This window comes from Rattus norvegicus, chromosome 14 (assembly GCF_021556685.1).
Source record: "Rattus norvegicus strain SHRSP/BbbUtx chromosome 14, alternate assembly SHRSP_T2T, whole genome shotgun sequence".
Classification (NCBI taxonomy): Eukaryota; Metazoa; Chordata; class Mammalia; order Rodentia; family Muridae; genus Rattus; species Rattus norvegicus.
In genome coordinates, this window is record NC_141547.1 from 102180134 (window position 1) to 102206287 (window position 26154).

A 26154-nucleotide genomic window follows, 5' to 3' on the forward strand; every position below is an offset into this window, starting at 1 on the left:
ATAAATTTAAAATTTCGAAACACATGTGAAAATATTTTTACTTTTGAGGAATTGAAAGAATGTGGGTAAAATCCAATGCTGAAGAACAGACCGGTCTGAGTTCCTACATCTGACTTAATCACGGTGTCTCCAAGTTATAAAACTTTCTTATTAGAAGCCCTTCCACAAAGAAGTGTAATTTACCATCACATTAAATCAAACAAAAGAGACTGGGCATGGTGGTGCTTGACTTTAATCTCGAACTCTCCAGGGAGAGGCAGGTAGGTCTCTGAGTTTGAGGTCAGCTTGGTTTAAGAGTGAGTTCCAGAACAGCCAAGAGTACACAGAAAAACCATGTTACAAACAAACAAACGTACGTGTAAAAGGAAGGAGAATATAATCAGTGGCTTTAAAACGTGAAGCACCTGTGAGGTTGAACCTCCTTTTCTAAGAAGCCTCCATCTTCCCTTACCATTTTCATGTGTGCTGACATTTGCACTGATGGAGTACTGGCAACCACAGTGTTCAGGGGTCACACAAGGTGGTGGCCACAGAGTCCACAAGTGTTCAGTATAATTCACTACTCTCATAAGCTCCCAGTTAAACAAAAGCAACCAAAAGGAAAGCGGTGTGCCAGCATTTCAGCTATATGCTAAAACAGCCTTATTTTCAAGGAATACCAGGCTGCTTGAAATTATGACTAAAGATATAAAAGGTTACACAAGTGGGCGATCAGTAGGCAGTCTGAAAAATAAACCAAATTCCTTGCCTCAAGAAAAACAATGATACTATTTACTATGGAGAAGAGGTAAGTTTTCACGTTAAATTAGTTATAAATCACTTTTATCTACTATTGTGAACCTGACAGCTTGAAATACTTTAAAGACTCTCATGACAGAACTGGTGCTAATATTAATCAATGTAATTTAAAACCACTTTACAATGAAATATGTGTTAACAGCTGGAGGATAAAAATAACTTTGTAAACTAACATTTTCCAAATAGCCAGAGTATGATAGTTAAAACAAACAAACAACTACCCTAAAACCCAAAACAACAACAACAACAAACTAGGCAGAGGGACATTCAAAGGACAAGAGAGGCCACTAGGCATTAATGTGACAGAGTAATTCTGTTTCTCTTTATATTTTAACAAAACCAAGATATCAGATAATACATTAACTGTAGAAGCAGATATGGTAATCTGGAAAAAAGCCCATTTTATATATAAAATTATTAATTTATAATTGCTTTTTATTTCTAGTGAACTATAAATATTCTAAACATTTTTATTTATATTATGGTAAATATTGACATACGATGCAGATAAAAAATATTTTGGAGTTCTCCACGAATCTTAAGGTTTACAGGACTTCTGAGACTAATATGTTTATGAACCACAATTCTAAACACAATCTTTCAAATAAATTATGCTTTTTAGAATATTTAAAAAATAATTAATTAACACTATTCTATAAAGAAAACCGTGACTTTCAAATTCCTGGTGTTGGTGATAGAATGTAAAGTCTCTCACACTAAGCCTGTGTTCCATGATGTTCTCAGATTTTAGTTTGCTCAAGTCTTAAAGTAGTCCACTGACAATTCTACAAAAGGCCTCTTGCTGTGGACTTGGTTTAATGCTTGTATTACGTTTATTGAGTTCCCAAAATTGCATGGGAATTGTGCGCAGGTAAGGCACTGAGGGTCTCTGCCCCCAGTTGGTTCTGATTGGTAAATAAAATTACAGGTGGCCAATGGCTAGGCAAGGAGACAGAGGTGGGACTTTAGGATAGAGAGAGAAGAAAGGATAGAACTGTCATTGCCAGGAAAGCAGAAAGATCAGGCCTGAGAAGTGCAGGACAGAGAGACAGCCAACATGTAAGACTCATAGATCGTGGCCCTGGAGGGCTGCAGGCCAGGATGGAATGCAGGGTTTAGTATGTAATAATTCAGGAATATCAGAGGGGAGAGTGTGTTAGTGGCGTGGAGCTTTGGGAGTGGTCTGACCATTTTGCTGCTCAGGGCATATTACAATATAGAGCTGTGTGTGTGTGTGTGTGTGTGTGTGTGTGTGTGTGTGTGTGTGTGTGTGTGTGTGTGTGTGTGTGTGTCTGTGTCTGTGTCTCATTCGGGAATCCAGAACACTGGGGTGGGTAATGAGGAACCCCTGAAGCTGCCACTGCCAGGGCAATCTTTAGAGTACATTAATTAATTAATCGTCTACAACTATAGGCTCTATTTACCAAATTGTTTTCAAGCAGGTATCTAAGATTTCTTTATAGAAACTTACCATTTAAACTTCGAATGCACCGTATATCGAGGCTTCTCAGGCGAGAGTCATCTCTTAGATCTAAATTATCTGATATGGTTTGTATTGCCAGTCTTGCAAAGACTAGATCAATCTTTGGAAAGAGATAAAACAGAAAAGAGACTGATTTTACTTCTCCTGGTCCATTCTCCCCAACCCCAACTCCAACCATGAGGAGTCATAGTTATCGGTCTGGACAGTCTGCTAAAGCATAGGAGGCCTATGTGGGTGGCCTTATGTGGGACAATCACTGCACATCTTGAGAGAAACATGGGAAGATCCAACACACATTTACTTTTACTCCCTCGTGAAACTCCACTGAGGCACTGAGAAGTGTTTTGGTTTCGGTTTTGGTTTAGTTTTCGGAGTTTATGGCTTAACCCACTAGGAAACTGAGACCAGAGAAACATCAGCAAAAGTCATAGAGGCTGGAGAGCTGGGGGGCAGATGCTAACACACCCAGTGACCTAAGAAAACAGATTTAAGCATTTTATTTGGAAAATAAAAACAGGTAGCTATGAATAAATACATAAATTTAAAAGAACATTTAGAAAATATAATTAGTATTTTTAGAAATTAAAAACAGGGAAGTGGATATTATCACAAAACTTGAAAGACAAGAAAAAACCAAGAATAATAAAAATATTAAGATGTGGTTAATTAAGAAATGAGAATTGTGTGTGCTATTTATTTATTTTTAAAGAAAGCTGTTCTCTGGAGACTCAACTCACAAATGTTAGGGCTTTATGGGAAAAGACCTGTGTGTAAACAAAGGCAAGAAATCCAAAAAAACCCCAAAACCCCCCACAATAAGAGGTCCAAGAACTGAAGGCCTTTCCACTCTAAAGACTACTGCACGCCAAGCACATCAGTTAGAAACACAAACCAAAGCATATTATCATCATGAATTCTACGAGTATGAAGACAAAATAAAAACAAAACAACTAAATAAAACAAGGGACAAACTGACCATACATACAAAGAGAGTGAAAATAGTAATATGCTTTTCTACAGCACAGAGGCCACAAGACAATGCAGGCCTTAGAGGACATAAAAAATCGTTTCCTACCTAGAATGATGTACTCAGCAAAATTATGAATTCTGTTTTTTAAGCATGCAAGATAAAAAGAAAACAAATTCTTATTTAGGCATCCAATGGTTGAGCTCCAGTAAAACAGTAGTATATTTAGAAAGATGGAAATTCTAGAGTACAGAGAGAAAGCTCCATGAAGATCATAGTGAAATGGACAGGATGACAGCTGTGCACAGGCCATGGGCCACACTCAGCTGAGAACAGGGCCAAGACCCAGTGGACTGACTCTTCCTCAAGATGCTAATGGCTTTTAGCTTAAAGATTATGACAGCCATAGAAGACTGGGTTGAAATCAGACTAAGTATAATGACCGACAGAACTGAATAGTCATTAACTCCCGAGGGCAAACCTGTTACAGAGCAAGGAATTGCAGTAGGTCAGTATACTCAGTCCTGAGCTCTGAAAACTGTTTCTGAGATAGTAATGTAAATGGAACACTGCTCTAAACAAAATTATAACAGTGCAACTATTTTAGATGATTAGAGAAATGAGAAAGTTTGTGTACAAAAAGCATGAGGAAAGAAATGAAGGTTCCTAAATTTTCCACGACGAGTGGTCAAGAGAAACAAGAAGTAGGTGAAAGACTACTATTCCTTAAACTGTGGTGAGTACCAGGCAAGCATTCAGGAGGCCGGCTATAGTCACATAGTGAGATTATTTCAAAACCCAAGCCCAAAACCAAAACCAAACCAAATAAAACATGCCCGTGCTAAGTCAGATTTTGAAACAAAACTTACAGGTTAAAAATGTCAATTGCAAAAACACTTACTTCAATACCATCAAATTCAAATTTTATGACAGGTACAAAAGCATCTTCTACAGCCTATAAAAGAGGAAAACAAAAAAGTAACACAGAGGTTACTTATTTACTTTTATTTAGGTCTCATACAAAAGTCTCGTTGCCTGCTATTTAACTTATCCTGTTAAGAATATCTGTCAGAAACTGGAAAGAAGATCTATTGTTATCTTAATATTATTTCTGGAGTCTAAATTGAGATCTAAGAATCTTAGTCTTTTTTTTTTTTTTTTCTTTTTTCCAGAGCTGGGGACTGAACTGGTTGCTAGGCAAGCACTCTACCACTGAGCTAAATCCCCAACCCCTGAGGTCTAAATTGAAAACTGATTATTTACAAAAAGTATTAAGTATAAAAGTGTATGGTGAGCCCCTCCTGTAGCCCTGGTGCTCAGGGATGGCTCAAAGGGTCAAGGCCATTGTTGACGATCCACTGAGTCTGAGCCTGGGATGCATGAGGCTTCTGAACAGTTTTTACAAAAAGCATTAGTGTAAAATTTTTGAAAAATATTTATCAAACAAGTGGTAGGGGCTAGCTCAGTACTTGGCCTGCAGACATGAGACCAGAGTTCAATCCACAGATCCTAATGCTGGGGAAAATGGTGCATGAGGGAGGAAGCAGGAGGATCTGGGGACTTACTGACCAGTAAGTGTACCCTGTTGGTGATACTAGGCCATGTCAGGCCCTGTCTGACAGAAGACAGACAATGTTTGGAGGATGATACCTAGAATTGTCCTGTGATACCCCCAAGCGTATGATAACCCCCACACACTTACAAATATGTACACACAAAATTATGCTGTTAGAACTGAGGCCAGTGTTTTATTATTTGCTAGAATGGAAATGTTACTTGTGAAATGAAAGGCTAGATATACACGTAGTATTAAGGGAACCTCACACATATCACCCACAACTGGCTATATATCACACATATCAGATATTACAGTAAGTGATATCTTATGAACATTCTCACCAATTCTCTCGTTTACTGATGGGAACCAAGCTCAGACAGATGGCTGCCTGACTGAGGCCTCAGAGCTACAGGTGTGTCTGCAGAGCTATAAACCCATGCTCCGATTTCCATGCATGTTATTAACAAGATACAGCAATTTAAGAGATATGTCAGTGATTCTAAGTCCTTGTCTTTATAGTTGTTTCTAAGTTCAAAGTATTAGATACCAAAGGATACTTACTCTTAAGTTTCTAACACCATCTTGATGTTTCAATTTTTCAAAAAAGGACTGAAAAAAATCTGATCTCTCCACATGTCTTGGGGCTACACAAAGTGCATCAATATCAGCTCCTACAAAAATAATTTCTTGTTAAGAATGATATATTGTATTTCATTAAGTTCACATAAACATAAACACAGAACCAGGTATGGAAGATGAGTATAAGATAACGCTAACAATACTTATCAATGGTGATAAGATACAGGAACTGTTCTGTTGAGTACTTGCTAACTGTGAACAAGTAAAACAATTTCCTAAAAATTCTCATCACTAGAACATAACTAAAAAGCACTTACCTTTGGTGTGTACTCCAAGCCTGTAAGATCCAAATGTGAAAATTTTACCACCAACAGTAGCCACAACAGAAGGTGGGAGATTCTAGAATAAAGCAAAAGGCATTCAATCACTAAAGTTATTTTGCATAAAGAGCGTCTAAAAGTTTGCAGTCTTTCACTGCACAACTGATACACTGTACATTTGTCAATCCTGTTTAAGAGATGGGTAAAAGCACTTTAAGTCTCCTTTAGGGAAATCAAATTAATAAACTGCAGCTCTTCCAGTACAAGTCTCAGCCAATCCCAGTCTTCTTTTTAGTTTTGTCACATGCATGTTTAATTGTTTGATCTTAGCTTTTCAGCCTTCTTGTGTTCTGATTTACTTAATACCCATGCTTTAAACATTCTTCTATGGTAAAAGCGAGACAGTCCTTCTAATTTGTTGTTTTTGTTCCAATCATCACTACTCTTCCACAGGTGAAGTTTCCTGTGTCTGAGACAGGGTTCCCTATAGCCCGGACTGGCTTTAAACAAACGTCTGACATTCCAGTCTCCATTTCCCAAGTGCTGGGATCATAGACCAGGGTCTCTCACTGACACTGCTGCTGAGGTTAAGGAGTATGGTGTCATACTCAGATGTCTGTCTGTTTGTCTCTGCTTCTCTCTTTCCTTCTTTCTTCCTTTCCACCTACCTATCTATTCTGTCTGTCTACCTGTCTACCTGGCTTGTCTGTTTTTACTTGAGGTAAGGTTTCTGCGCTCTGGCTGTCCTCTGTGGCTCTGTAGATCAGGCCAGCCTTGAGTTACAGAGCTTCACTTGCCTCTGCCTCCCCAGTCCCGGGATTAACCACATGCGCCCCCATGGTCCCAGCCTTCCCTACTTGTTTTTGATCAGGGTCTGCGGATTTGAACCCAGGTCCTCATGCTCGTGTGGCAAGCATTCTATCAACTGAGCTCTCTTTCCAGAGATATCTTTCGAATGTGTACCTCTCGGCTCTTCAACTATACTTAAACTTGTCAGAGGTGAGACTACCTACTACTCTTCATCTCCCCTCCACAGTTCCAGATTCCTGGTGACTAGCCTGAATAAAATGGCCTGTACAACAAGACACAGTTATTTCCTCTGTTTAATGCATAGTAATGTTTCAAGAGTCTCACAATTTTAGTTAGGAAGGAGCCAATGAAATTATTAAGACTCGTATTAATAAAAAAGATAAATATCATTTTACTTTCTATGTTGAAAAAAAATCCTTGCTGGGTGTGGTGGTGGTGAATGTGTTTAATCTTAGCACTTGGAAGGGTGTAAGTCGCATGCAGATGTCTGAGTTTATAGCCAGCATAGTCTACAATAGAGTTCTGTAACAGCTGGACTGACAGCGTGAGACCCTGCCTTAAAAAAAAAAAAAAGAAAAAGAAAAAGAAAAAGTATGACCTTGCATTTTTTATGAGAAGTGATATTATAGGACACAGTATTTTTTATACAGCTACGGAATTTAATTATTATTTTATCTGTGAAAAATACTAGAGTATCTCAACAGTTATCAAATGATCTTTGACTTATCTTAAATCCTTTAGTTATCTATTCCCCAAAGTAGAATATATTCATGAATGATAGTATAATAGTGACATATTGACAGCTGTTATAACTGAAGTTTTGATTACTCACAACTAGCATTTTGCCTCCAAAATCTACTGTATCCAACAACCTTAGCTACTGATAAAGCCCTTCTTGACAGATCAGAAATGAGCCAGATACCCTTTTGGCAACAAGAGGAAATAACATAAAGATTGGATTAAATTTAATGACTAAAGTCTAAGTCTTTAGTGGCTCATTATCTTATTCTAAGTCAAAAGAAGCAATCTTACAAACTCATCGTAACTAAAAAGAGAAATCTAACTGAAAATTCTCATAGAAAACACTGAGATACTTTAAACTGAGCGCTGTTACGGGGAGAGATACGAATACTGTATGAACAAACAAAACCATGTAAACTGCAAGAGTTAGGAACACTTGGAGGATGGACAAATGGTTTAATATGAGTCGTGTTTCCTCAAGGTCCCATGGTAACAAGCTTGGTCCCAGGATGGCAGTATGGACCTTAAGAGGCTAGGTGACTAGGACTAGGAGGTGGGAGGATCTTAGGTCACAGGGGAGGTCCTCAAAGGGCTGCTGTCGGATTCAACTGGTTATTTCCTAGATGGAGTACAACACTTGCTCTGGCCCTCCTCCATGCCTGCCTAGCCCTCTGCTGCCCCTGCCTCTCACTACCACCCTAGCTCGAAACTTCAGAGCTGTCTGAACGTGGACCTGAACCGGCAATGCTATATGCTAGCTAGGTCTTTTCTTCCTACTCTATCTCGGGAGTTAGTCTGGGGTAAGAAGCTGAGTACTGACCTTTACCACCTAGTTGAACACGCCCAATCTCATCTTAGTACAGTGAGTAAAATACTCAAGCAACAATAAAGAAACTCACAATCCAAAACTCAAAAGAGCAGAAAGCTAGGTAAGTTCATGAGGAAAATCCTGCCTAAATATGAAATAGGACCTGAAAACTGCTTTGTCTGAGGGGCCAAGCAAGTGCAATTAAGAGATTTCCACATGGGAAACACAAATAAAAGGCAGTCACTGTGTCACAGAAAACAGAGGTCCTGGGGGCTGTGAGGCCCTGGAGAACAGGATCCTGACCTCACTTTAGCCTCTCTGTGCTGTGCTCAAAAGCAAGTTCAGTGTCAGATGGGGTACACTGTAATCTAATGTCTGGCTTTTAAGTAAAATCTCCTTAGACTGAGAACCCTGGCTGGTATGTATGACTCAAACTAAACATTTTATAGACTTGCTGCTACAATTGGCTATCTATGGGTTAAAGCCCCATTTACTTACAAGTCTAGTTGTCTAGATCGCTTTATTTCTAATGTGTCAGGGAGCCTGTTTTTGGTTGTTACTGGTGTTGATTCAGTTTGGAAGTCAGTGGCTAACTTCTTGTAAACCAAAATGGAGAGCTACAAAATTATAATACCTACTTAAAATGACATATTTCTGTAAAGATTCTGATATAACTATAAGATATGAAAGTCAAAACTACTAGATTGAACTTGTATTCCATTCACTCACAACCTGGGACATGATACTATTCTGCAAAAGACAATCACAACGAAGGAAAAGAAAATTGCCCTTTGCAAGCAAAGCAAAAAGCACCCTTCCAAAGATACGAAAGTAGACAGTTATATACTGTGTAAGTTATATTATTCAGAAATGCAGAGTCTATTTTAAAGTATTTCAGATAATTTGACTCTTACACGTCATTCCTAGGGTGAATGGCTGAAATATGAAACAGTAATTTAAATCTGCAGTTTCAATCTTACCTTACTTTCACTGATGTCAGAAATCCATTCTTTTACTAAATTGTTCAATTTACCAAGAACAACCAGCCTATAATAAAAGATGAGAACTTTAAACTTTTAAGACAAAACAAAAACTAAACATTAAAGAAATAATGTAGAAACCTAACGTTGACGCTATGTTAAATCTGTATTATATTTATGCTCATGTAATCACATCTGTTGATACACAGCACATCTGAGAGACCTAAGAGTGCCAGACATGATCACATTTGATAATAGTTTGGTTTTTGAATTGTCTTCAAAAACTAAAAACCTAATATAAACCTCCAAGTTACCTTCAATCAGGCTACAGAGGCAAACTGAATTGTCAGCTCTGCTTTACAACAGAATTACATCAATTCACTGTGATACTAGAGACTAGCAATCTCTCTGACACTCATGGTGTTTTGTAAATTAAAGTAGGTAAGTTAATAACTGGCTAATTTTTATGAAATAGTACTTGACTAATGCAGTTTAAAATTATTAAACTTATTAAGTTATTAAACTTAAAACCAATGGCATAAACACTCACATTAAAAAAATGACAATAAAAAAGAGATGAGTTTAGGCATCCTATAAATGGACAACTATCTCCTGACTCTTCCAAACTTGCTTCCATCTCAGCCTTCCTCAGAAAGTGACATTCCATCCAGTGAGATGCAGGCACTGAAAACCTTGGACTCATCTTTGGAAACTGCCTCTAGCTGTCATAAAAGAACTCTCCCTTTAACACATCTAGACCACATGACTTATTCCTACTGCCATCCTTGGACACTATTCTGTCCTCTGACCCCTCTTCCTTTACACTATTCTGTCCTCTGACCCCTCTTCCTTTACACTATTCTGTCCTCTGACCCCTCTTCCTTTACACTATTCTGTCCTCTGACCCCTCTCCTTTACACTATTCTGTCCTCTGACCCCTCTTCCTTTACACTATTCTGTCCTCTGACCCCTCTTCCTTTACACTATTCTGTCCTCTGACCCCTCTTCCTTTACACTATTCTGTCCTCTGACCCCTCTCCTTTACACTATTCTGTCCTCTGACCCCTCTTCCTTTACACTATTCTGTCCTCTGACCCCTCTTCCTTTACACTATTCTGTCCTCTGACCCCTCTCCTTTACACTATTCTGTCCTCTGACCCCTCTCCTTTACACTATTCTGTCCTCTGACCCCTCTTCCTTTACACTATTCTGTCCTCTGACCCCTCTTCCTTTACACTATTCTGTCCTCTGACCCCTCTTCCTTTACACTATTCTGTCCTCTGACCCCTCTTCCTTTACACTATTCTGTCCTCTGACCCCTCTTCCTTTACACTATTCTGTCCTCTGACCCCTCTTCCTTTACACTATTCTGTCCTCTGACCCCTCTCCTTTACACTATTCTGTCCTCTGACCCCTCTTCCTTTACACTATTCTGTCCTCTGACCCCTCTTCCTTTACACTATTCTGTCCTCTGACCCCTCTTCCTTTACACTATTCTGTCCTCTGACCCCTCTTCCTTTACACTATTCTGTCCTCTGACCCCTCTCCTTTACACTATTCTGTCCTCTGACCCCTCTTCCTTTACACTATTCTGTCCTCTGACCCCTCTCCTTTACACTATTCTGTCCTCTGACTCCTCTTCCTTTACACTATTCTGTCCTCTGACTCCTCTTCCTTTACACTATTCTGTCCTCTGACCCCTCTCCTTTACACTATTCTGTCCTCTGACCCCTCTTCCTTTACACTATTCTGTCCTCTGACCCCTCTTCCTTTACACTATTCTGTCCTCTGACCCCTCTCCTTTACACTATTCTGTCCTCTGACCCCTCTTCCTTTACACTATTCTGTCCTCTGACCCCTCTTCCTTTACACTATTCTGTCCTCTGACCCCTCTTCCTTTACACTATTCTGTCCTCTGACCCCTCTTCCTTTACACTATTCTGTCCTCTGACCCCTCTCCTTTACACTATTCTGTCCTCTGACCCCTCTTCCTTTACACTATTCTGTCCTCTGACCCCTCTCCTTTACACTATTCTGTCCTCTGACTCCTCTTCCTTTACACTATTCTGTCCTCTGACTCCTCTTCCTTTACACTATTCTGTCCTCTGACCCCTCTCCTTTACACTATTCTGTCCTCTGACCCCTCTTCCTTTACACTATTCTGTCCTCTGACCCCTCTTCCTTTACACTATTCTGTCCTCTGACCCCTCTTCCTTTACACTATTCTGTCCTCTGACCCCTCTCCTTTACACTATTCTGTCCTCTGACTCCTCTTCCTTTACACTTTTCTGTCCTCTGACCCCTCTTCCTTTACACTATTCTGTCCTCTGACCCCTCTCCTTTACACTATTCTGTCCTCTGACCCCTCTCCTTTACACTATTCTGTCCTCTGACCCCTCTCCTTTACACTATTCTGTCCTCTGACCCCTCTCCTTTACACTATTCTGTCCTCTGACCCCTCTCCTTTACACTATTCTGTCCTCTGACTCCTCTTCCTTTACACTATTCTGTCCTCTGACCCCTCTCCTTTACACTATTCTGTCCTCTGACCCCTCTTCCTTTACACTATTCTGTCCTCTGACCCCTCTCCTTTACACTATTCTGTCCTCTGACTCCTCTTCCTTTACACTATTCTGTCCTCTGACCCCTCTCCTTTACACTATTCTGTCCTCTGACCCCTCTCCTTTACACTATTCTGTCCTCTGACTCCTCTTCCTTTACACTTTTCTGTCCTCTGACCCCTCTTCCTTTACACTATTCTGTCCTCTGACCCCTCTTCCTTTACACTATTCTGTCCTCTGACTCCTCTTCCTTTACACTTTTCTGTCCTCTGACCCCTCTTCCTTTACACTATTCTGTCCTCTGACCCCTCTCCTTTACACTATTCTGTCCTCTGACCCCTCTCCTTTACACTATTCTGTCCTCTGACCCCTCTCCTTTACACTATTCTGTCCTCTGACCCCTCTCCTTTACACTATTCTGTCCTCTGACCCCTCTCCTTTACACTATTCTGTCCTCTGACCCCTCTCCTTTACACTATTCTGTCCTCTGACCCCTCTCCTTTACACTATTCTGTCCTCTGACCCCTCTTCCTTTACACTATTCTGTCCTCTGACCCCTCTTCCTTTACACTATTCTGTCCTCTGACCCCTCTCCTTTACACTATTCTGTCCTCTGACCCCTCTCCTTTACACTATTCTGTCCTCTGACCCCTCTCCTTTACACTATTCTGTCCTCTGACCCCTCTTCCTTTACACTATTCTGTCCTCTGACCCCTCTCCTTTACACTATTCTGTCCTCTGACCCCTCATCCTTTACACTATTCTGTCCTCTGACCCCTCTTCCTTTACACTATTCTGTCCTCTGACCCCTCTCCTTTACACTATTCTGTCCTCTGACCCCTCTCCTTTACACTATTCTGTCCTCTGACCCCTCTCCTTTACACTATTCTGTCCTCTGACCCCTCTTCCTTTACACTATTCTGTCCTCTGACCCCTCTTCCTTTACACTATTCTGTCCTCTGACCCCTCTCCTTTACACTATTCTGTCCTCTGACCCCTCTCCTTTACACTATTCTGTCCTCTGATCCCTCTCCTTTACACTATTCTGTCCTCTGACCCCTCTCCTTTACACTATTCTGTCCTCTGACCCCTCTCCTTTACACTATTCTGTCCTCTGACCCCTCTCCTTTACACTATTCTGTCCTCTGACCCCTCTCCTTTACACTATTCTGTCCTCTGACCCCTCTCCTTTACACTATTCTGTCCTCTGACCCCTCTTCCTTTACACTATTCCCAACACAATGGCCAGAGTACCCACTAAAACATGGGTCAGATGGTGCCAATCTCCTTCTCAAAACCCTAACGAGTTCAAGTTCCAAAAGTTTTATAGTGCCTTACGAGGTGCCCTCCTTCCTACCCATCAAACGTACCAATGCATACCCAAGACTTTCTGCCCAGAACACACTCCTTTCAAAAATCCGTGTGGCTCCCTTCCTTTCAGTGAGGTCTTCTCTAAAGACTTCTATCCTCAAGTTTATGTTTCCCACCAGTACTTGGTCAGGGTTAACATTGTAGGCATTTGACTGTTAGTCTCCTTTTCTAATGCCTATTAAAAATTTATGTTCCAAGAGAGCTAAGATTTTTCTTTTGGGAGAGCATTTTTATTTACCTAAGCAGTGATCACTGGGCATTCAATACGTATGAGTTAATGATTAAATAGTATACTGTAAAAATATTTTATAGTTTCCATGACATACCTGTGGTTCAATTCTTCCTCATCTTCAAATACTCCAAATGGTTTCATGGCATCAATTAATTTCTGTGTATAAATATGATCAATTTCTTTAGGACATGCCAAACTAATTGGAGAGGTAATTCCATAATGCTTTTGTTGACGCTGGCTGTCCAGCATAGTGTTTCTATTCAAGAAAAAAGAAACAGAGAAAAAAATGTAAAGTATCATGTCATATGGACACACTGAACCTCTTAAGTTATTTAAGCCACATTAAAAGTTTGTGGGACATTACCAAAGAAGTCATTAAAAAAGAAAGGAAAAGAGGAAAGGTGGGTATTCTGTCTTTATGAAGTGTTTTTCATACAGCTTCCAGCTTCCATGGTCAGGACATCTTTTCAAGCCCAAAGCAGTATGTGTTGGCATCAAGACCACGCAGTTCAAATGCGAAAAGCTTGAATGGGCTCTAAGCCAGGGCTCCTCCTACTAGCCACCTTCCTCCCCCAGGCTGAGTCAAGTACCATCTAGGCTAGGGAATCTTTGAAAAGCAGTCAAACACTTGAAAGACACTATTAGTCAGACAATGGTCTTCCTACAAGTAAGGGAACAAAACATCCCATCACAAGGTCCTTAGGAGATAATCTAGCCTTAAAAAGAAACCTCAATTCGTCCTTGGGAAACCTACACTCACAGGCATCTTTTCCTGGAACCAGAGTTTACAGCTGTAGCCTGTTGTGACTGTACTTAGTATTCTCTTCATTTTAGCCTGGTACTCATACCACTTTCACACTGAGTAACTGTCACATTCCTTACATTCAATACCAAATTTTGAAGGAGATAAGTGACCCTTAATTGCCCTTAGCCAGTATAAAATTACAATCTTGAATAAAGCACCACAGAATTTCTAACTACATCTATGTCTAAAGGATGTGGGGTAAATTTCGTTGCAAAAGTAAAAATAATATATACTCTCAACCTAACCACCTCTCTTCATATTTGCATAAAGAACTGTTCAAAACAGTAAGAGTAAATCTCAAAATAAAAAAGCAGTCTTTTAATGAGTAAATTAGCTCTTGAAAATAGTAACAGAGGAAGAAAAGAGAGAGGTTAAATGGGACTGGCATAGTGGCCCGTGCCTCTCTATTCCTTCATTCAGGAGGTAAAGTAGATGGATCTGAGCTCCAAGCCTGGGCTACACAGCCACACCCTCTCTCCAGAGAAAGGGGTAACTGGACACTAGGATTTCCTTCTTTCTTCTTGAGACAGGGTCTCACTATGTAACTCTGTCCTAGAACTTACCAGGCTGGCCTTGTGTTATCACTGAGCCTGGCTTTATGATTAATTCAAATGTTCTATAGCACAGTAAGGCAACTGTGATAAATAATTACAGTGTATATATTTATATAAGTAATCAGTAAATTCAACTGACAAGCCAGTTACTTTAAACTAATCATTGTATACATTATGTACAATGTATCAATTTAAATTTTAAACATCACAAAAATACAACAATGGTTAATTCTTTTTGCATTTTAACTGCTTAAAAATTGGCTTGGGGTTGGAGACATTCCTCAGTGACAGACTGTTTCATGTGTAAGGTCCTGAGTTCCACCTCTGAACCAAACAGAACTAACAAAACAACAGCAGCTTACTACTAGTCAGTCCACAAACTAAAACGTGTTTTTCAGCTGGAGGTTTTATGGGATGGGGAGAAAGAAATGATAACACAGAAGATAAGATAGCTAAGACAGGTTTGGTGGCCCAAGGTCTAACCCTGGAAGTCTGGAGGTAGGAGGCAGAAGCAAGCTCATGGTCAGTCTGGGCCATGTGAACCCTCATCTCAACAAACAGCCTATATACCTTCGAAATGACTTAATGAAATATAGGGGAGTATTAAAAAACAACTTTAATTTCTCTCCCATTTTTATCTCGCTGCAGAACAAACAAAACTTCAATTATTTCAAGTTGTATTTCTCCATCCATCCATCTATCCATCCACCCATCCTTCCTTCCTTCCATCCATCCATCCACCCACCCATCCATCCATCCATCTATCTTAAAGAGATAAGGTTGTCTGGCAGGTCTGTGTGGGATAAATACATGGCATAGACAGATTTTCCCATAATCAATCCTAACAGGAACTCTTGAGAAGTAGGTTTCAAAAAGTGCTATGAATTCCACTTACAAGGAAAAATACCTTACAGAAATGTACTGCAGGTACAAAGATAGTTAAGTAGAATGTTCACTAGCATTCTATTAAAAAATACTTTTAAATAACCCAAAATAGTCATTAAAAGTACTACACTGGGCTGTGTTTATAAATGGAATACATTAGTTAATAGAAAATAATTAGAAATGAAAATATTAACATAGAGAAAGGTGAGAAAGAACATGTTCTAAAGAACCAGTCTGGAGAGTAGCAGTTGATAATAGCCTATAAAGTTTAAAACAGGTACAATGGGTTATGAACACAGGAATATGCAGTATCAACATTAAAAATAAAGCAACAAGAAACACCAAATTCAGTACTCTGGGGCCTTGGAAGAGCCCCGTGAATGGAACTGGAGAAGGGATAGGCGAGGCTTCAGATGTATTGGAATGCTTGACTTCTTTTAAAGAAAGAAGAAAGATTAAAATGGTAAGAACACACCCCATGTTAGTCTTTGTAAAAAAAAAAAAATGGGTGGTGACTACATAGTGTTTTTGTTTTTCTGTGCATCTTTTTGTACGTTTAAATTATTTCCGGATAACGTGAAAGGTAAGAAATCTAATAAATTCTTGGCAAGTACAGAAACTGCTTCTGACTTAGGAAAGTGTGAGCAGGGGATAGATACAGCCCGGTAGATACTGTGGGGTCGGTGGGAAGGAATAGGGTAGGGGGATCAGCCTTTCTCATAGAGCAACCGCAAACCACGGGCTCCGCTAGGTCAGTCCCTCTCCGAAAGACCTGAAAGACAGCGGGTCCGGCCGGGAGGAGGGGAGGCAGGGGGATGGTATTTGCGCCAATGCAGACAGGAGCAGACCGGCTCAGACACGGCGGAGGCAGGAGAGTGACCGACCGTTTTTCTCTTCAGCCACACGCGCCTTTCCCCCTCATCCTAGTCTGGGGGCGTCCTCAAAGGCGGGCGGCGGGGAGCTGACGGCGACTCCCGAACCCCGCAGGGCGGCCAGGTGAGCCGCGGGTAGGGGAGGTGCCCTTGCGGAGTGGCGGGCAGCGGAAAGCAGAGGTCCCCGCCGGCTGCGCAGGGTGCGAGGCGCAGGGGCTGGAAGCCGCGGGGCTGCCCACCTCAGCACACCTCTCTCCACCTCGCCCTCAACCGCCGCCCCCACTTACGCAGACATCTCTTTCATCGCTTCCTGCGTCTCTCTCCAGCCAGTGTCTTTCGCTTTGGGGTCCTGTTCTTGCCCTCTCTTCCTTCCTCTGTCCACTTCCTTTCGCTCGCTTATAGCTCGCTTGCTCGCTCACTTCCCCACTCTCTACAGCCGAGGCATTCAACCGAGTAGTGAAAACACCACAAAAACCGGCTCTATTTATGACAATACAGCGCGGCCGCCGCCAATATGGCGCTGCTTCCCAGGCTGCCTCTCGCCCTCCGCGGCCCCGCCCCTGGAACCCTGGGCCCGCCCTCGGCCACACCCCCAGCCTTGAGCTCCTGGGGCCCGCCCACCCCAAGTGGCATGCTTGCAGCAAACGCATCTGTCAGAGTGTGTCAGGTCGCCCGCCGTCTGTGGGATTGTCAATTCAGGCAAACCTCTGGGAAGGTAATTTGTCAATTTCCCCTTGTGTCTGCAATAAAAGCATCTAGAAAAGACCACCGCTTTCCCTAACACCGTTTTTAACTCTTCCCGTTATCCCACATCTTAAAGTCATAGACGTAATCAGTACACATTGAGAAGGTTTTCCTCGCTTAGCGTCACACCCAGGAAGGTGCGACTTTAACACAACCATTCCAGGGAAGAAAACTTATAAATAAATCAGTCTAACTCGAATCCTTCTTCCTCGCAGTGCCATCTCCAAGCCCCGATTTGTGACTTTGTGGCGTTTAGCTGAACATAACTGCTACCAGTTAGTCGTAGGTTTATCCCTTCTCCCTCCCCAAATCAAGCATTTTCTAATAGTGAAAATCATGTCCTGTGCAATTATGACGGTGAAAATGAGAGAGAAAGTGACCAATATTTAAAGGTTAAAGGATAAAAGTAATTTCAAATCATGTCTTTCCCTGCCCCCGACGGAGTCAAGCACACTTGTTTAGGGAATGTAACTCGGTCACAGGAAAGGAGGTTACTTACTGAATTATTCATTTATTCACTCAAAGTATTTATTGAAAATCTGGTCCATCAGTTTGTTTCTGCTGCATGTTCTTTCTGATGCATAAAAGCAGGTCTGTTGTTTGAGCCCAGTAAGTTCAGAGTTTCCCCATCGAAAGGTGGAGAAAAACTTCAGATATGAGTGATGGTCTGCTGCAGAAGTATGTATCATACACTGTAGAACTAGATTCGTACCCTCAAGAGTTTATTGTCTAGTGAATGAGAACATACATATACGGACTATTTAAACATGGATGGGGTCCAGTTGTCATTGGGGGACCAAAAGAGGACCATCTCAACATGATGGAATGCCACTAATAGCTTCCTAAAATAGGGGATTCTGTATGTTAGCAGGATTTGGGAGCAGAGATTTTGGTAGGAGAAGGAAAAAAAATCAAGTCCAAGAGGTATAGAGTAGGAGCTAGGACGGGATTTCATTCAAAGTAGACCCACGTTTGTTATTTGCCAGTGTTGTGACCTCTAGAATGTTCGAATAAATTCTTAGGTTAACCTTGAACTTTTTCTTTTAAGAAAAGTTCTACATTACATTTACATTCAGCCTGCAGGGGAAGTCAGAGGATAACTTCTGGGAGTCTGCTCTCCCTTTTCACCATTTGAGTCTCAGGGATCAAAATCAGTTCCTCGGGTTTGGCAGCAAACATCTTTATCTGCAGGGCCTTATTCATAGACCCAATTTTAATCTTTTAGAATATGTTAATATGCATACCTAACAAGAACGCTTTGCAATGCAACCATAATATTACTATGCTCCGGCGCCATTGCCAGTATCAGGAGGAGGAGGGACACACAAGCCTTGCAATTCTCAGAAGCCCCTTGTCTCACTTTCACCCTTCCCCTTCACTGTGAATTTTGGAGGATGCCTTCCAGCGTCTTCGGCCTTCACCCGGCACGCCGTCTCCTCCAAGAGGAAAGATCACCTTCTGGGGTTTAGTTTTATTTTACTACCCAGTCCATTCAGCACTGAATTTTAGTGTGTATCTCTGGTTTCTAATGCAAAGTCCCCATTGCTGGTAGAGTGCTAGTCGATTTTCCAGATCCGCAAACCATACCTCAGATTCAACCAACGTTGTATTTTGATTATTCAAGATAAAAATTCCATCCACACTGAACATGTACACACCTTTTTCTTGTCATTCTCGAAAGTAGTTTTTTCAAAAGACATGTCTCACTCTGTAGCCCGGAGCTCACTACGTAGACCAGATTGGTCTCAAACTCACAGAGATTTGCCGGGTTTTCCCTTATAAGTGCTGGGACTAAAAGTGTGTGCAACTGTGTTGTTTCCCTGAGCCATTTCTATTGTTCGGGGTATTATAAATAATCTAGACATTATTCGAAATGTACAGGAGGAGAATATTCATAGGTTATATGTAATATGTTAGTTTTTTTGGCATTATTCCCTATTTACATAGCATTGTACATTGCATTTAGCTTTATAATTAATCTATAGGTAGTTTAAAGTATGTGGGACGATGTTTGTAGGTTATATGCAAATATGGTGCCGTTTTATAGAGGGGACTTGAACACCTCTTTGTGTTAGTGTTGGAACCAGTAAGAGGTCCTCAAACTAGCTCCTTAATACCAAGGGATGACTGTGTTCACACAACTTGCCACTTTTTAAAAAGTCAAGCTGGTACAGAGGAAGGAGGACAGGAGTCCATTTACTTTCCTGTTCCTAGAATATGTAAAACGAGACACACAGTTGGAACAACTGACGAGCCTATTGTGTTTTGCTCGGTTTATGTGTATCCATGTGTGTCTGTGTGAGGATGGATATACACCTGTGTGCAGGAGCCCATGGAGGTCAGAAGAGAACAAAGGGCACCCTGGAGTTTCAGGTGGTTGAGAGCTGCCGGATGTCACAGCTAGGAATTCCTTTCTGACCCCTCCGTGCTTTAAAACACTCCTCTAGCCTACATTGATTTAAAAAAAATAATACATTTATAGAAAATAATGCAAATATGAAAAAATTAAAAGGAAAAATCTTTATTATTTGTGTGTGTCCGTGTGTGGGGGTCAGAGGATAACTTTGTGGAGTGGAACCTCTCCTGCCACCTTTGTGTGGGTCCCAGGAATAGAAATCAGGTCAAACACTCGCCTGCTCTGTCATCTTGGCAGCCCTCAAAAGTTTGCTGTTTAAAAGATTTCCAATGTCAAATCTCTGGGTTTTCCTGGTCTGTGCTTGTGAGGTAGGTTCCAGGCATCTCTGAGTAATATTTCTTGATTTAAAAAAATCTTGCTAGCATTAGTCATAATGGTACATGCCTGTAATTCTAATACTTGGGAAAAAGAGTAAGGAGGGCCAGGAGTTCTATGTCTTCCTTATTTCCGTTGTATTTAAGGCCAGAGCTGAATACATGACACCATTTAAAAGAAACAAAAACCAAAACCCAAAATCTAAAACAAAACCTCGTTTCATTAGCAGAGGCTTTGCTCTGTGTGTTGAGATGTGAGAGGCACCAAACCAAGCAAGGTAGCAATCATCAGCTTTCCACTCATCTAAGCAGGCTTCAGTTAGGGAACTCAGCATCCCCTCTCAGCCGTTTGTTTTCCCCTCCGTGTGTTTGGAAAAACTGAAAACGGCTTTCCATCAATTAAAAAACAGATCCCCTCCAGAGCTCAGGGGATTAACATATAAACCCAAAGGGTAGGGAGGTAGAAGTCTTGCTTCTTGTCAAATAGAAGCCGAGGTTAATTATGGGATTCACCTGTTCCTGAAACAGGTAGCCTAATAGACCCTGGCTGTGCTTCCTGAGGCGGCCTTGGCCCATGGTTCTAAGCAAACTCACCAGCTCTGATCAACTTACTCTGATCTCAGCAGGCCAGGGCAGGACATAGTACTTGGTTTACAGTCATGTTGATTTCGCTTTTTGTTTGTCTTTAGTTGGCGATTAAAAGGGGATTTAAAATGTCAACCAGCCTCCTTCTGAGCGCTTGGCGGCATTGTCTCTGGCAGTTCCAGCACTCTGATTTCCTGAGCCGATCAGGTGTACAGTTGCTTTTTCTAATATAATCTATATTAGGAAGACAAGCCGCCAGAGAGCTTCAGTTGCCACACTGGATCCAACAAAAGCTATTGTGAAAATACACCTTTGTCAGACTTTACATTTTGAACAAATCAGACATTTCTAAAGGGTTTTACAAAGACTACTGCTCTGCCCACTTGGGTGAGGCTTAAGCATCTGTGACCTCAAACTCTGTTCTCAGTAACCACTAAGTCCGACAAGGCCATACCAACTCTGACAAAGGCCACACCTTGGTCTGTGTGAACTGGATGAAATACAGACACAACCTTAGTACATACCTTTAATACTCTGGCTGGAATATTGACACCACCACCCCACCACCACCCCCAGCACACAGCCTTAATCCCTGGCACACTTTTAGCAAACACACACCTTTAATCCCAAACATTGACATCTAACTGAGGGGCAGACAAAGTGACAAATCAGAGAAAGATTTGACAGAATGAGTCAGAGATAGGATATACCCAGCTCTCATGAGAACACACGGGAAAGAGAGGCTACTTAAGAACAGTGCAGAGAGAGAAGTGAGTTGAGTTCAGCCGGGTTTGTACAGTTCTGTTCAGATTGTGCAGTCAGTGCAGTTCAGTTTGTGGATTTCAGAGGCAGTTTTTCCCAAGCAGGACAATCCAGTCAGAAGCCAAGAGAAGCCAATTTGAATCAGTCAGCTTGGAGAGGAGTTTGAGCCAGAACAGCTGAGCTGAATCAGCCAGCCTTAGTTCAGAAAGAGCTAGAAAAATGAAGTTTATTCAAGAGTTAATCTAGAAGGTTGAAAAATTCTAGGCACGGGTTAGCAGACAGAGTCTGGAAGCTGAAGCCTTCAAGATTTGGCCTTGCAGAAGACCAGCTTGTACAGAGCCTAGAAGTTTCCAAGCCAAGACCTAGGGATAGTTAAAATAGAGAAAGAAACACTGAGGGCTCTGCTCAAGCTGTATATGCACAGATTGGGTATGGCTCTCCTCTCACCCCTTCTTCTGAGGAAATGAAAGCAGCATTTACAGGGAAAGCTATGGAATTAATGGCTCTCACAGGAAAAAGAGAGATGGAGGAATTCTTATTTTCCAGACTACTCACTGTTGGAGCAATCTGTTATGTAATCATTGTATTTGGAAAAGAAAAAAGGATCTGGAGAGCAAAACTGGCTGCTACCTGGGCCATAGAATTGAAAAACATTTGTCATTGAGAGTTATTAGGACTTATTCTTAAGGTAAGACAACTCCTCTAGCAGTTATACATGACTGAACAACGCTCACCCCAGAAGTCCAAGATTGGATCAATATTGAAGAGTTTGTAAATATAATTAGTATCTATAGTAATAAAAGTGGACTCAGAAGAGGAAGTGTTCAGGATGATTGACATGCAGGCATGATACTGAAAATAGCCAATATCCAGGCACAAAAATATTTTCCACTAAAATCGGTTCTAAAAAATAAATCTGTAGAGAATATATTAAGTGGTAAATTATCAAAACCTTCCTCTGTAAAGCTGGGAATGAGACAAGGACATCTACTGTTGTCATGAGTATTTAATAGCGACCCAGCAAGTACAAGAGACCAGAAAACAAAATAAAACGTCTAAGCCTTGAAACAGAAAGGAATAAAAAGAATGCAAATATTTTAAAATAATCAAAATGCTTAAACAATAACTAAAATAATAATTAAGACATCTATCCTATGTTTGTATATTATAACCAATCTACATGGGATTAATAATAAAAAATGAAACTTAAAGCATACTACTAAGTTTGGTAAGGAAAACTATCATTAATGTGGCATTAAAGGGCCTTCACTAGGCGTAGTGCCTCTGTGTTAGTCAGAGGGCTCTAAAGAAACAGAAACGTAGAATAAATGGAAGGGTAATAAATGGAGATTTACTATATTGGCTTACAGGATGCAGTCTGGGCGGTCCAATGACGTCTGTCTCACACTGGAGAGGCCACAGGGCTGGGTGTATTGGCCATCCAGATTTGGTGCTCAAGACCCAGGATGCTTGGAGAGTCAGTCTCCAGACTCCATTGGAATCTCAGAGAGCTTGCTTCTAATATCTGTGAGGGAAGTCGGTAGCAAGAGAGCAAGGAGGCAAAGTGTGAAGTTTGCTTCTCCTTTTATCTGCATTGCTGTAGGAAGCACTGCCCACATTTAGAATGGGTCTTCAGTCTTCAAATGATTGGATAAGAAATTCCCTCACAGGAGCGCCTACTCGTTTGTGTTTTACTGTTTAGTGCATATAGTCAGGTGGACAAACAAGATGAGTCACGACAGCACCTCATGCCTGTAATCCCCACAGGAGATCACAACAGTTTCAGAGCTAGCCTGGCACATAGAATTAGACCTTGCCTAAAAGGTAAAACCAACCTCAGAACATATCCAAGACAAATATCTTTGTAGCTGAGACTCCTGAATGATCCTGCCGCCTTAACTAAATCATTAAAATTAATCTTACTAGCCAAGTATAGTGACATATACCTTATAATCCTGCCACTTGAGAAGCTGAGACAGGGGCATTGAGAGTCGGAAGCTAGGATAGCAAGGTCTGGAAAAAATATTTGGCCTCAAGTGTAAAGGGAAAAGCTGACATATGTGTCTTATGATATCATGCACCAAGAAAAACATAATGTTTCTTCATTCTGAAAATGCACAACCTAGATTTAAGTGTAAGAGAATATAAGACTAGTACATCAAGGATGTTCTTTTTCATAACTGACTCAATTTTTAATAAATATCAAGACAAGACAACTATTCTAGATTGAAGAAAGCCAAATGGACATGATCTGGAATAATACAAAATGTATTTGACTTTTCTATCGTTTCTACCGTAGAACTCCTAAAATATTCCAAACTTTCCTGAGTGGTAGGCTTATCTTTTGTTAGTAGCGATGCCTCATTTCAGATATAATACATGATTTTATGCTAAATAGGTGACTTGGGGTGCTATCAGGCATCCTTACTGGGTAGACCAGGTGATTAGAGGGTGGGGTGTTGGATATCTCAGCCACATCTAACAACCTCTGGAAAGGGGCTAGGATAGGAGACCATGCATTATAAAAACTCTTCAGATTTGATGAGCTTCTGGTTCATTAAACATAGGAGGGTGCTGGGAGAGCAGCAGGCCCAGAGAGGGCTTTAATCCCATCAGTGGATTAACCCAATAAGGGTCTCAAAATTGGACTGATAATTGAGAGATGGTAGAAACTGCGAGCTGAGACCTCATTGGAGAAAGTAAGTTCCTGTAGGCATGCCTGGAAAAAAAATTCATCTTTGCCCTGACCTCACTTTGTTGCCTCTTGCTTTCTCTGTGCTCTAGCTGAGGTGAACACTTTTCCTCTCTCATAACCTCCTTCCACAGGTCCAGAAACAAGAAAACCAAGTAACCACACATTGAAAGGACATGTTTGTTTCTTCAAGTTGATTTTTCCCAGACATTTCGGGAAACCTGTAGTTACAGTTTGGTTATGAAGTATTTCCCTCAGTAGGGTTTATGTCTTGTTAACTGGGTTCTCAGCTAGTGGTAATACTAAGAAATGATTGAATCATGTGAGTGTTAACTTCATCCATAACGGATTAGGGAATGGGAACTGTCGACACCCAATTAAACACACCCTCAAGCCAGCCACTTTACCACCACCACCACCGATGTGGTCTAAAGACTGGACGCTCATAAATGCCAAAAGTCACACAGTGGTATTCTCCACAATCTCCCCAGACTAGATACAAGTCCAAAATAGGATGGATAAAATTACTTTTTAAAACACACACACACACACACACACACACACACACACACACACACACACACACAAATCCTGGGACATAGTCATATAATTGAACATTAGTAGCAATAAAAAAAATTAATTATTTTTTAACTGTAGTCAAAAGCACAGTTGAATTTCCCAAATAGCATTGAGCAAGATACAAAGGAAAGAAAATGTGTTGCATACATTTGCATATAGTTCAAAGCCAGAAAACATTTGCTCATTTTAAAAAAAATATGTAAGCCAGGAGGTAGAGGGGTACATCTTTAATCCCAGCACTTGGGAGGGAGGGAGGAGTGGATTTCTGAATTCTGGGGCCAATGCAGTCTACAGAATGAGTTCCAGGACAACCAGGGCTATTCAGAGAAACTGTCTTGAAAAACAAACAGGTAAGTGAACAAACAAACACTTTTTTATGCATACGCCCGTTTGGCCTGCATATATGTGTGTGTATCACCTGAATGACAGTTTCAGATCCCCTGGAATTGGAATTATAGGTGGCTGTGAGCCATCGTGTGGGAAACTGAGATTCAATCCTGGGCCCTCTGCAAGAGCTTCCAGAACTCTCATCCACTGAAAGATGGCCTCAATCGGATCATGACGAGTAGAACAAAAAGGCAGGAATCTTAAATGTTCAGAATGTTACTTATGGACTTCTCCCTCTCAGGTAAAATGTGGAACTAGTTGACTGTCTCAACAGATTTGTCCCTCTCCTAGATTATAACTTTAAAACCCAGAAAAAGAATTTTATAAAACCGTAGACTGCCTGAGTTGTTATATGCTTCAATTCTTTATAGTAACTGTAGAGAGTCATGGAATTTATGGAATGAATGTGTGTGTGTGTGTGTGTGTGTGTGTGTGTGTGTATACATTTCATTATATATATATGTATATATATATTGACTGTAGTAAAAAACACAGTTGAATTTCCCAAATATATATATATTTTTCCATATATATTTTTTCCACATATATATTCCATATATATATATGTATATGGAATTTATTAGAATGACTTACAGGCTGCAGTCCAACTCTACCAGCTGAGAATGGAAAGTTTAAGGATCTAGTTGTTGCTCAGTCCTACGAGGTATTTTAGCTGGTCTTCTGTATGAACGGGAATCCTGAAAACGTAGGTTTCGACGGATGGGCTTCCTTCATCTATTGTCCTTACACAGGCCTCCAGCAGAAGGTCCGGTCCAGATTAAAGGTGTGCCTCAAGATTTGGGTTAAAGGTGTGTGTCGGTCTGGATTAAGAGCATGTGTCACCCCACTCAAGATCTGGATCAAAAGCTTGTGTCTTCCAGCCTCAAGATCCCCGTCCCAGGTGTGCCCTCCATTTCTGAATCGCAGTTCATCCCAGATATAGTCAAGCTGACAGCCGAGAATGGCCATTGCAGTGTGTTTCAAGCACTCCTATTCCCTACTTTCTCTTTTATCAGATTTAGCATATCCAGTTTTATGTCGAGATCTTTGATCCACTTGGACTTGAGTTTTGTGCAGGGTGATAGGTATGGATCTATTTGGATTCTTCTACATGCACACATCCAGTTAGACCAGCACCATTTGTTGAAGATACTTTCTTTTTTTCCATTGTGTAGTTTTGGCTTCTTTGTCAAAAACCAAGTATCCACTGGTGTATGGGCTTATTTCTGGGTATTCAATTTGATTCAATCGATCAACCTGTCTGTTTTCATGCTAATACCATGCTGCTTTGTATTACTATTGCCCTGAGGTACAGCTCGAAGTCAGGACTGGTGAGTCCTCCAGAAGTCTT

General features: G+C 41.0%; 1 protein-coding gene across 2 annotated transcripts in view; it reads right to left on the minus strand.

The window, feature by feature from the left end:
• The window catches only part of Papolg (poly(A) polymerase gamma), a 33135-nt gene extending 16274 nt beyond the window's left edge, over positions 1-16861 (minus strand). Inside the window, exons 1-7 of one of the 2 annotated variants that reach the window (XR_015636676.1) lie at positions 16612-16858; positions 13303-13464; positions 9045-9111; positions 5703-5784; positions 5368-5477; positions 4150-4203; positions 2270-2381 (exon numbers count right to left, since the gene is read on the minus strand). Coding sequence is in view for 1 of the 2 variants with exons in the window: in NM_001107244.1 (NP_001100714.1) it covers positions 2270-2381; positions 4150-4203; positions 5368-5477; positions 5703-5784; positions 9045-9111; positions 13303-13464; positions 16612-16628 (604 nt within the window). In the remaining variant the exon portion in view is untranslated. 2 annotated transcript variants of the gene reach the window in all.
• Positions 16862-26154: the final 9293 nt, after the last annotated feature.